This window comes from Zootoca vivipara, chromosome 1, assembly GCF_965207765.1.
Source record: "Zootoca vivipara chromosome 1, rZooViv2.hap1.1, whole genome shotgun sequence".
NCBI lineage: Eukaryota > Metazoa > Chordata > Lepidosauria > Squamata > Lacertidae > Zootoca > Zootoca vivipara.
In genome coordinates, this window is record NC_142582.1 from 95,672,331 (window position 1) to 95,684,580 (window position 12,250).

The 12,250-nt window shown below is 42.5% G+C and overlaps 1 protein-coding gene across 3 annotated transcripts in view; it reads left to right on the forward strand.

The window, feature by feature from the left end:
* The window catches only part of RASGRP1 (RAS guanyl releasing protein 1), a 51,362-nt gene extending 39,621 nt beyond the window's left edge, over positions 1 to 11,741 (forward strand). For all 3 annotated transcript variants that reach the window (XM_088671214.1, XM_088671217.1, XM_088671222.1), the window contains 7 exons: positions 1,535 to 1,639; positions 2,761 to 2,870; positions 3,640 to 3,784; positions 4,669 to 4,705; positions 5,702 to 5,848; positions 6,733 to 7,103; positions 7,825 to 11,741. In XM_088671214.1, the coding sequence (XP_088527340.1) occupies positions 1,535 to 1,639; positions 2,761 to 2,870; positions 3,640 to 3,784; positions 4,669 to 4,705; positions 5,702 to 5,848; positions 6,733 to 7,103; positions 7,825 to 7,956 (1,047 nt within the window). In that variant the 3' untranslated portion in view covers positions 7,957 to 11,741. The remainder of the gene's footprint in view (positions 1 to 1,534; positions 1,640 to 2,760; positions 2,871 to 3,639; positions 3,785 to 4,668; positions 4,706 to 5,701; positions 5,849 to 6,732; positions 7,104 to 7,824) is intronic.
* The last annotated feature ends 509 nt before the right edge of the window (positions 11,742 to 12,250 follow it).

Here is a 12,250-nt window from a genome sequence, read left to right on the forward strand (position 1 = left end):
AGTGGCTGGGGAAACTCAGCCAGATGGGTGGGGTATAAATAATAAATTATTAAGTATTATTATTATATATAGCAAACTGCTCAGTAACCTATTCCATTTATACATTTCAATAAGCACAAGATCCTTAATTCAAACTAGCAAAATAACAATATTTGTTGCCCAGATGCATCAAAATCATTTTGGAGCACATTATATCATAAAATTTTAAAGAAGTTCAGCACTAGCAAGAAAAAAAATAGAATACTTACTTCTTTGAAAATCTAACCTAGCAACCAGTATACCAGAGCAGAGATGAATACCAAAAGGCCACAAATTAGCTGGATGGTAGAACCCTCAAACCAGTATTTCACCACAAGCCAGGCAGGAGGTCAAAAGGGAGCCAAAACAAGCCCTTTCAAAGCCAGGGATAGTGACAAGAGCATATATTGTGACTACCATTCCCCAGGACACCTCAAGCTTAATCTGGCCTCCCACTGCAGGCTTGACAAAAGGCCAGAAAACCATCTGGGGAGAGGAGGGAGGAGGAGAAGAGAGTATCTGGCTACTCTCCAATCCCCTTTCGAGTTGCTCTCTTTGGAGTCAGTCCAGTTGCTGCTGAAGCAACCCAGTATCTCAGTTCTTCATGGGTGGGACTTCCAGACTCAGGGCTCTGATTGGGTTTTGGCTCTGCTCTGCTCTGCTGTCAGCCCACGAGTGATTAACGGACTGGAGGGGGCTCCTCGTGACAGTCACATTCTTTCAAACCTGTTGCCTGCAGGTGCACTGCAGGTTCCAACACTGCTGTATTGCCATGCACACCAGGACATAACTAAGCAATAAAACTCGAGACTCTTAATCTCAGGGCTGTGGGTCCAAGCCCCACATTGGGCCAAAGATTCCTGCATCACAGGGAGTTGGACTAGGCGACCCTCGTTGTCCCTTCCAGCTCTACAATTCTGTGTTCTATGTAACAGCATCTGAATGTGAATATTTCAAATGCAGGGAAAGTGCAACTTGCCAGCTATAATCTGGTATCTTCCATCCTTGTGAGAATGATATAATCAGAGTGAGGTTAAATGCATATAGACTGTGGAACTCTCTCCCCTCAGAGGTGTACACAGCCTCTATGCTACAGAGGTTTTCCAAACCCACCGTTCTGAACCATTTTTTTCTTTAAAAAATATTTTTCTAGAGAGTATAGCTCACATTACTCTTTGTTGTTTGTTTTAATTGACCTCTTAAGAACTGTTACTGCCTTTGCCGGTTTTGATTATTTTTATAGAATCAGGCGTTGTACTTTTATGATTGTGTGAGCTGTCTTGGGTGGGCTCTGCTCCGAAAGGTGGGATTATAAATAAATACAACTAGGATGCACTAAGTTAGTTGTGTCTCATGGGTTTACTTACATTTTCAGTATACATGCAATGCTTAAATTTTTTTGTAAGGATGTTTTAAAACATCTAGGAATAACTGCTCTTAACAGATGGATTTATTTTTCTTTCAATAACATTAAAAAAGGAAGTTTGAATGTAGATGTATATAATTCTTATTTTAGCCTTTGACGCCTTCTAAACCGCCAGTAGTGGCAGACTGGGCCTCTGGTGTAGCCCCAAAACCTGACCCAAAGATCATTAGCAAACACGTTCAGAGAATGGTAGATGTAAGTATGCTAATTCTTTATCATGCTTGTTTTATATTAACATCTTGCAGTCCTGATTGGGCTCATGGTTTCATGGCACATTCACCATGGGAGTAAATATCCCTGTTGCAAGTTTCCCAGTCGTTTCAGATTTCCCATTCTCCTTGCAGCATTAAGTGGGACCATCATGCAGTAGGTTTCTTTGCTCTCAGCTTCCCAAAGCATGGAGCAAAAAGAGTGAAACATGCTTTCTGATGGTGTCCTCAGTTCACACTGTGAGTGCTGTGGATGTAAACAGCTGGAGGTGGGAAAAACAACATGGGGCTGCTGATCTCAGTGGTGATCATAATGTGTAGCTCAGGTATAGGAATCTCAGTACTGTCACTTGTGCTTTAGAGAGATAACCTAGATTCATCTCTAGATATAGGACCCCCACTGCAGCATATAGCTTGCAATTTACTGTGCCCGGGGGGGGACGGGACTGTGAGATCGGGGAAAATGTAAGAGAATTTATGCGATGTTCAAAGAGTGAAGGAGGAGAATGAGAGAAAAGCAGATAGGTAGCCATACTGTGTGTTTTGTCAAGTTGTGTAAGCTAAATGAAGTCTTAGAGCAGGCATCCCCAAACTGCGGCCCTCCAGATGTTTTGGCCTACAACTCCCATGATCCCTAGCTAACAGGACCAGTGGTCAGGGATGATGGGAATTGTAGTCCAAAACATCTGGAGGGCCGAAGTTTGGGGATGCCTGTCTTAGAGTCAGGTGTGTACTTGACAAAGCTGCCATATGTATGCAGCATATGTACTTATGTGCAGAGACCATAGTCAGAGCAGCTTGCAGAAGTCACCTTACTCCAATATACCTACATGCTAGTCAAGAATCTGCCTCATAAAACACTGCGCAGGTTTTTCCTATGAGAGGAACTGAGACTGCATGTACATAGATATGCCCACAAGCTGTTGTCATTGTTGCATTATATAACGCCTGTACTAAAATGCATTTCATTTTGAAATTAAATTACCATCGAACATTGTAGTGTTAGTATAATATTAACTTGTAGCAAGTGCTTTAAAAAACCAAACTGAAGTGATTTTTTTGTTGGTTCCATTTATTTCCCCCACCCCACCCCTTTGTTCTGTTCAGTCTGTTTTCAAAAATTACGACCATGATCTGGATGGGTACATTTCTCAGGAAGAATTTGAGAAGATTGCAGCAAGCTTTCCTTTCTCATTTTGTGTAATGGACAAGGACAGGTGTGTACATCCACACAACATTTATGCTTTTGCTCTTCCATTTTTTAATTGCCATAATAGGTTAACTTACACCCACATGCTTCCCACTCAGATGAACGGACTGAAGAATTGTGGGTAGTTGGGCTGCATACTGGAAGTGGGTGGGTGGGGGGACACACACGTGTCTCAAGACCACTAGCTTGAGCTTCCCTCCAATTGGTAGATCGCCCATTTGCGCGATTATTTTCAGAACAACAGCTACAAGCCAGGAACCTGCTTACCTTCAAAGCGTTAATGTTGGAACAACGTTCTTCTTTTATGTTTAGGGGAGGAGTCCCCTGTTGTGCAATTTCCATATTCCTCCAGGACTGTTCATTGTCCCAAATGGCATTAGAAATTGTAAAGAGCAATTTGAAGGTACAGTGTTAGGAAGTATTCCCTGGGCTTCTCCTTTGTTTCGATAATTGTGTAGCGTGTTCAGAATCAATTGTGAAGCCTGCTCCTTAAGCTGTTTTTGTTGAATGTTAAATGAGTTGCTGCAGAACTCATGACCTGCTTGACAGGATCGTGTGGGGTGTATGTGTGTGCGTGCGTGTAATATATTTCTAGATGTTCATTGCTGTGAAAATGAATTAATGCATTTACCTTAGTCTCTAATTTGCCAGAGGGTTGGCAGTGTGTGTAGGTGGAGTGAAACAGAGAGGGGAGACACTGTTAACTGCTTGCGATTTTAGCAGTATGAAACCTCAAATGACCCTCTTCCTTGTGTGTATGTGTATGTTTTTTACAGGGAAGGTCTGATTAGCAGGGATGAAATCACAGCTTATTTCATGAGGGCCAGCTCAATCTATTCTAAACTAGGCCTTGGCTTCGCCCACAACTTCCAAGAGACCACTTACCTGAAGCCTACGTTCTGTGACAACTGCGCTGGATTTGTAAGCTTGGGTTTAGGGGCATTTTTAAAAGTAAATAATGTCACATGCTGCGCGCAGCAAACTGTTATCCACAAATATTTTATTATAGCATCAGCTCTAGTTTGCTGTTAGCATGGCTAAATTAACTTTGCCCCTTTAGCTTTTAATAGTATAATTGCTATTAGCTGCCCGAATGGGGAGGAACCAGAGCTTTTATTTGTATTTTTATTTTAAGATTTCCTACCCTCCCAACACTGTAAGATCTCATGGCGGGTTTCAACAATAGAATCTACAATTATTAAAACAAATAAAACCATCACAATTATAAAACACATTATACAGTTCCAGATGGAACAGAATACTATAAATTCAGCAAAAGTGGTGGGTAAAACATGCTGGTAATTTTCTTAGACAATTAAGAATCCAAGGGAGTCTAGATTGTGATTGTGGTTTAGATTTTGATAGTTTTGGAGCTCCGTGGATAATAGCAACACTTATCTCTTGCATAGGATTTTCCAGTGCTTTTTAATATATATTTTTTAAGAAAAGAAGGCGCAGGTACCATGAAGTTGTCATATTAAGTGCCGCACTTTTAACTTTTTTTAAAAAAAAATGTGTGGGTACTGCGTACCTTTGAGTACCCCAAGAAAAAAATCACTTGGATTTTCTATCTGGAGGTATAGTCTGTTCTTAATGGGGGAAAGCATTGATTTTTTTTTTGATTTTTTGAAGCATTGATTTTTTTAAAAAAGGGAAAGCAGAAGGCCTCAGAACATGTGCGGGTGGGTCATTTTGATTGGATGATTTCGCAGAATTGGAGTAGTGAATTGAGGTTGCGGAAATGTATGAGTCAACTGTCTTAAGTTCACTGTAGTGTGATAATATGTCTTTGCTTGAATTTTCAGCTCTGGGGCGTTATTAAACAAGGATATAGATGCAAAGGTAAACACATTCTGCTTTTGTTAATGAAGATTTTAAATGTCTTGTAATGACATAAATGACAGCAGTGCTGTGGTTCTACTCTAAGAGTGCCTTACCATATCCATGACCCCGTTTTGTGTTGTGAAACTTTCTCCTTTGATAAATAGACCTAAGAATAAGCTGAGAGACAAAGTCTCAATATGGAGGTTCAGAGGGTCTAGGATGAACCACCTAGAAACATTCAAAGTCACCCCCATTGTCTCCCCACCCCCTGACTACTTCCAGCTCTCAGATCCCTCATCCTTCTAGAAAACAACTTAGATCAGGCATATCCAACAGGTAGATCATGATCTACAGGTAGATTACTGGACGTCTGTGGTAGATCACTGGCTTCCCCCAAAGAAGCTCATCATTTTTGCCCTGCGCCCCTAAAAAACGTGGCTTTCCCCCTCCCTAAAAAGAGTTCAACAACTTTGACCTGAACCCCTTAAAAGGGGGTGGATCACTGCCAGTTTTTAACTCTGTGAGTAGATCGCAATCTCTTGGGAGTTGGCCACCCCTGACTTAGATAATTTAAGGAATCATTCCCTCCTACACTCACACATTTTGGACATTAAATGGTAGGTGATTGTATTGCTTGGATCCTAAGCAGCAGTAGAATGTAACACTGTCATGTGATCTGAATTAAATATTGCATTAATAAATATGAAAGTGGCACAAGAAGTAACTCATAGTAAAGGAAAGTACTCAGTCCTTGCTTATTACAACTATGGCTGCAATACTAATCCCATTTACTAGGGAGTAAGCAACATTGGACATAGTAGAGTCAACCACGCATCAACTTGTGCTGTGAATTGTGGGTTTTTTTTAGCATTTTGTGGGGTTTCTACAGAGGAAAGAGCTTTGGCCTCATGGGGTGGGAGATGAAGTATTAGTGTGAGAAAAGACACCCCTCCTCCCCCTGCTTAGTTTTTGCTTTCAAGCCAATGACCTTCCCTTGTTTGTATTTGTTTGCAGATTGTGGAATGAACTGCCACAAGCAATGCAAAGATCTGGTTGTATTTGAATGCAAGAGAAGAGCCAAAGTCCCAGGAGTAGACAACAGCCCTGCTTCAGCCCTTGCATCTAGTCTTTGTCCCATGGGGCTCAAAGAGCACATGCATGGTGAGAAAGTTTCTTATGAAGAAACTCATGAATGAAGAAATTGGGTTAGCCCAACTTCATTCTGCTCCTACAGCATTATCACCAATAGCAGCCTTTCCTAAACCTGGGGTCCCCAGATGTTGTTGGACTTCAAATCTCATCATATCAGACTACTGGTCCTGCAAACTAGGGATTGTGGGAGTTAGAATCCTAGTTGTAAACCACGTTGCGTGCCTTTCTTTAAAAAGTGGAATAGCAAGATATACATGTTTTCAATAAATTTTCAGTAATCCTATCGTTATCTCCACATTACAGATCACATAGTTGTTTTGTTTCTTCACTTCACCAATGCAGCTGGGAGGGATATTAAGTAAGTGGGCAACAATGGATAGAAAGAGAGGTCTGGAAAGAATATTAGAGTCATAGAGTCGGAAGAGACCACAAAGGCCATCCAGTCCAACCCCCTGCCAAGCAGGAAACACCATCAAAGCATTCCTGACATATGGCCGTCAAGCCTCTGCTTAAAGACCTCCAAAGAAGGAGACTCCACCACTCCCTACTCCTTGGTAGCAAATTCCACTGTCGAACAGCATCTTAATGTAGAATGATACATAGTTATATCAGCAAAGCATTTCACCTACTTGCATAATTCATCGCAAAGTTTAAAGCAGGCATCCCCAAACTGCGGCCCTCCAGATGTTTTGGCCTACAACTCCCATGATCCCTAGCTAACAGGACCAGTGGTCGGGGAAGATGGGAATTGTAGTCCAAAACATCTGGAGGGCTGAAGTTTGGGGATGCCTGGTTTAAAGGATAGCATGCAACTCACTTGAACCACTGCCCTGCTTTCATCTCCCATGTTCATATTCACCTTTGTGTTTTGTGTGCTTTCCCATCCCCTACAGGTCTGGAGGAGGGAGGATTTCCATTTCCTAATGGAGAAGTTGTGGAGCACAGCGAAGGGAGCAAAGACAGAACTATTATGCTTATGGGGGTGTCAGCTCAAAAGATCTCAGTGAGGCTAAAGCCATCTGTGGTACACAAGAGTACACAAACTGACTTAGTGGTGGCACATAGTGATGGGCTCCCCGGGCAACAGACGGAGCCAGGAACGCTACCTGAAAACACTCTTCTGCAGCCTACTCCGCTGTCGCCGTGTCCAAGCCCGGTTCTTAGCCGTAAAAAGGCGTATGTGAAATGGGAAAACAAGGACTGCAGTCAAAAAGCGAAGCAGGAGCCCTGTGCTCTAAAACCCACATACCAGGAATTAGAGCAGGTACTGCAAACAGTTTCTGAGAATCACATGTAATAAATAACAGAGTATGCAGTATTACCACTATGACAAATGGGAACCAGTTTGGGAAAGTCAGAATTGACTGGGAAGACCCAGGTTCAATTTTGTTCAGTTGGTAGGTAACATCCCTGATATATCTACTGCTAAATGTCAAATACGTAGTTGTAAGGGATGTGATACTTTTAAGGGAAGTAGCTGTTGGCTGCCTAATGAGTGTCATTGGGGTGGAAGCCTGTTAACAAAGCAATCCCACCTTGTAATCTCATTGACTGGGATGGGGAGAGAATGGCAGAGCTACCATCAAATCCATTCCTCTGCCATTTTCTTGTAGCCAGGTTGGGATGGAGCGACATTTTCCTTCTCCCTTCGCATTGCCTCCAATGGGGGTAAGGCAAAAAATCTGTATATTAGACAGATGTGTTCTCTTAGAGCCTTGTATAAAATGTTGTCTTTTGCACGTGAAAGCATGTCTCGTTTTCTTGAGAGATGCAGTAGCAAGTAATTGCTCCTCTCTTATGCAGACAGCTGTTTATTTTTCACTCCATTTACTGTTCAAGCTGTTATAATTTGAATAATAGTTTGGTGAACCTGGAGAATAAGGTGCTAGTCAAGCAAGTGTTTCTGCTAAGGAGGACTGTAGATACTGAAATGGTTCTTTAAAGTATATTCCGCTCGGATGACACCAACCTGTGTTTTTGCTTAGGAGAGAAACATCCTTACAACAGAGAATGAAGCTTTAAAGCTACGGCTTAAACAGGCACATAAGAAAATTGAATTCCTCAGCGTTCGAAGAAACCACATATTGGACAGCAGGGAACATGGAGACTGCTTGTAGCCAGGAGGACAGTAAAGGCAATGGGACCTTTGACGGTGATGCATTCAAACGTATGCAGAGTGGCAAGTTTTTAAACAGGTATTCCTGTTCAGTCTTCCCTGTCCTGCCTGATATTAGTACTTGTGGGCGTATGCATGCCTTGTCAACAGGTTTGAAACAGTTTGCCCTTTGTTTGGCGGGAATGACAGCATTTGGAATTATGGCAAGAGTTACTCTTGCTGCCTTCATAACAAGGGGTGGAATTCAGTGTAGCTCTCAGTGTGCATGGCAAACAAGGTTCACACACACAACGGTCCCAAAATCTGCTCATGGACCACACACACACCCAAAACAAATCTACTCCAGAATATCTCACAAGCATTTGGAGCAGATTTTGAGGGCATGAGGCGGGGTGGGGTGGGGGGTGGGCTGACTGCAGGCAGTAGGAAAGGAAGAGGGGAAGCTTTATTGTGTGCGCAGGCGCCTGTTACATGAATGAGACTTCTGTGCTGGATACACCCCCTACCTCTACAGCCAACCTTACTGCCCTTGGAGGGTTGGCATAATTAAGATTAATAATTCAAAACTGTAGCCCTGCACAATCAATACGTATTAGTTAGACCTGAGGACAAATACCTGTTTTCCCTTTTTTAATACGTAGTCATAAAGTAAGCCATGGCAGGGGTTTAAGCATTTGAGAAATATAAGACATACCCCGAAAATAAGCCATACTTCCGCGCCGCGGAAACCAACCCCCACAGGCACCTCCACTCACAGTCACTCCATGCGGCCGGCACTGCAGGAGCGCGATCAGCTGTGAAGCGGCGCTCCAAGAGCTCTACTTAACAGCTGGTCACGCTCCCGCCTTGCTGGCTGCATCCCCGCGCTCCGCCTTCTTGTCCACCGCCATCCCTGCCGCTTCCGTGCTTGCCGCCACCGCTGGGCTCACTGCTTCTTCCTTGCCTGGCCCGGCCAAGGAGCTTGAAGCGCCCTGCAGCGGCAGGCCAAGGAGCTTGGAGCGCCCTGGAGCACCTGAGCCAGCGGCCTCCGCCTGGCCCGGCCAAAGACGCCTGCCGCCCCGCCACCCGGAACTGGTGGCTGCTGCAGCGCCGAGCACTCAAGAGAGCCCAGCAGCGCCCTGAGCTGTAAAAACCGTACCAGTAATAAAAAATAAGACATCCCACCGAAAGTAAGCCACCCAATGTTTTTTTGAGGAAAAGAAGTTATAAGACGATGTCTTAAAAAAGGGGAAACACGGTAGCATTAGAGATGCTAAAAGCTGCTTTGTATTGTCTTGCGAAAATCACTTTAGATTTCCATCTTATGATTCTACAACTGACACATAAATGATGCACTGTAAAATATGGTATCAGACACTTGTGACCCTTTCTGTAGCTTGTGTTATATTTATTCACAACTTCTGGTTGAATCTCTGGCTTCAAATTGAGTCTATAATTTATTTTTTTACAAGTATGACATTACGATGTGCCCAGCAATGGTGGTGTTTGTACTTTTGTGTTCCACTGTGTATGCTTATTCCTTTTGGAGTAATTTCATGCTTAGATAACTTTTTTTGTACTTTCACTTACAAAGCCTAGAGTAAGAGGCTTGCAAGATTATTTGTGTCAGAAGCTTCTGTAATGTCAATTTGTGAGTTGAAGGAACTAGCACCTGTTCTTATTGTTAGCTGAGCTGATAATGTAACTACACTTTACAAACTGTAAATATATATGCAATATTTAAAACGGACCAAGCATGATTTTTTAAAACCTATGTGAACTGTGTTGATTCTTAGAAGCTGTACACTAAACAAGAACAATCTAGGGAACATAGAAATGAAAAGCTAAGCTGACACACATGGCAAGTTTGCTTTTTCTTTTGCAAACATTTGCCCTCCTTCAGCAATCTTCTTACAGACAGCAGAGTTTTCTTTCTGGGCAAGCCCTACAAAGTATCCAGTCAAAACTAGTACAGTACAGTATTAGACAGTTGATCTATTTGTAACACACCCATTTCCCCTCCTCCTTGCCATGTGAGCACTGGTGGCAGTGGTTTCCACAGCTGCAATGAAGTGTTCTCTGGGGCAGGCCTCTTTTTCTGCCCCAAAACATGGAGAGGACACCCCATGAACCCTATGGGGCAGTAGGATTTCACCTTAAACTAACCTTCTATAAGAATCTTTGAATGTTTACATAGAATGCTTAACTCAGCCATAGACTTGGATTCCATTTTGTCTCGCACATTGTTTTATCATATGCATGGCAATGGTGTGAGGTTTTGCATGACAGTGTCATTAGAAGGCAGGTGGCGCCTGATTATAGCTTACCTTCTCAAATCCCAGTGAGGCAGTCAGATCTCCGAATGGGTGCTTAGAGTGAATTATGAGATTGAGGAAGGTTGATAATGAGTTTGTTTAAGACAAACATGTTAATGATGAGTAAATATGGTAGTAGATTGGAGAGCCTGCCCTGGGTAAGATGCTGCTTGGTAGTGCTACCTGGGCCCAGGTGAGCAGTGATGAGTAGGAGTGCATTTTTCAAGTTACACTTGGGAAACTAGTTGTACCCTTTGCTAGGAAACAAAGACCTTGCCCTCAACATGCATGCATTGGGAAACCTAGATTTGATTAGCATAATGGGGAAATGCCGTTGAGGACTGTGTGGAAAGCTCAGTTTGTCCTGAGTGCGGCAGACCAAGCTATTAATAAGAAATAGTAAGAAGAAACAAATTACATTGGTCCTAAAAGAGCTACATCTGGACTGGTTGACCAATTAATTAATTTGTGGGCAGATTTCAGAGAACTGGTACTGACTGGTACTGACAAGGCCTAAATGACTTGTTATCTGAAGGAAGCCCTTCACATCCATTATGATCCAGTCCATTCTCTCTGCTAAGAATGCCACAACTGTCAGAGGTATAAACAGAGTGTGACTTAGACTAGAGCCTTTTCAGTGGCAACTCTTCCCAGAGAGCCACCTCTTGCCAGCTCTGTTACTATTTTGAAGAGCACTTGATATTGCCTTTTTGAGCTGGGCTGAAATTTAACCTGGATGAATGATTGGTTTTTATGATTCTGCACTGCTCCGTCATTCAGTATTTTTAGATTGACTCAGGATATTTGGCTAAACCAGAGTACATAAAATAAATGAAGGTCATAATTCTGGGGACAGTTGCACGACAATGAGCTTTGTGGAACTCACTGGGATTTATCTTGGGGTGAACCCCCTTAACCGTAGGCTGTGGTTTTATCCTCTCAAGCAGCTGCATGCGTGGTTTGTGGCAAGGCTGTGGTGCCACAAGCACAGTACTGTTAACAAGTACTGTTTTGTCAAGGAAACATAGGTATGGGTCATCTCCAGTGCAAGGAAGTGCTTGCATTACTGATCTAGCACACGCATGGCAGCTGTTTCAAACTTTTTGAAAGACAGTATCTGGACGTTCAGCTGTCTGTGGGTGGTATTGACCTAACTCACCCTCTTTCCCTCAGCATTCTTTGTGCCAAATACACAAGCCAAAGCAACGCAAACTTGGCACCTTGTTAGGCCTGTTGTCTTATATTTATGCCAGTCACCTCACATTTACTGTTGTTCAAAAAAGATGAAAATAGTAAAATAAAAAAGTATTAGAAATACGTTATAACACCAATTGTGTGTTGTTTTTCTTTAAATAAATTGCTTTCATTGACCGTGATAGATGTGAAACTATGACAATCAAAGAAACTGATCTATAAAATGTACAGGCTTTAAAGGTTGGCTAATGTGCATTTTTTTTGTTTGATATTTATTAAAATAAAGTTACACAGTAAATTTTTGTGCTCTGTTCTTAAACTATCTGTGGTAGCCTTGGGTCTGGCAAGAGCATCCAAAGACTTTCAGTTCTTAGCTGATCAGCCAGATGCAATTCCCATAATTATTTTTGGCATAAGGTGCCGAGATTTCCATCCTGCCTCTCTCGGTTCCACGCAGAGAATATTTCTTAATGCAGGTGCACCCCACGTGGTGACAGCTGGTATTTACCATCAGACAGACATGAAGGCTTGAGAATTAATTGCATCCATCAAATTAGAAACATGCTAGTTCTTACATGACAGAGAATAAATAACAGCTGTCTGTACGTAGATCACATTTGTAAGAGAATCAAGCTTCAGGTGAATTATGATAATCTCTTGAACTGCCTTTCTAACTTTTGCTTTCTCCCGGTAATCTACTTAAAACTCCTGATTATGCATCACGTGGGCAAAATGGGTAAAGAGAAGTCTTTCTTTTCTCATAAAGCTAGAAACTGGATCCCTCCAATGAAGCTGAATGTTGGAAGG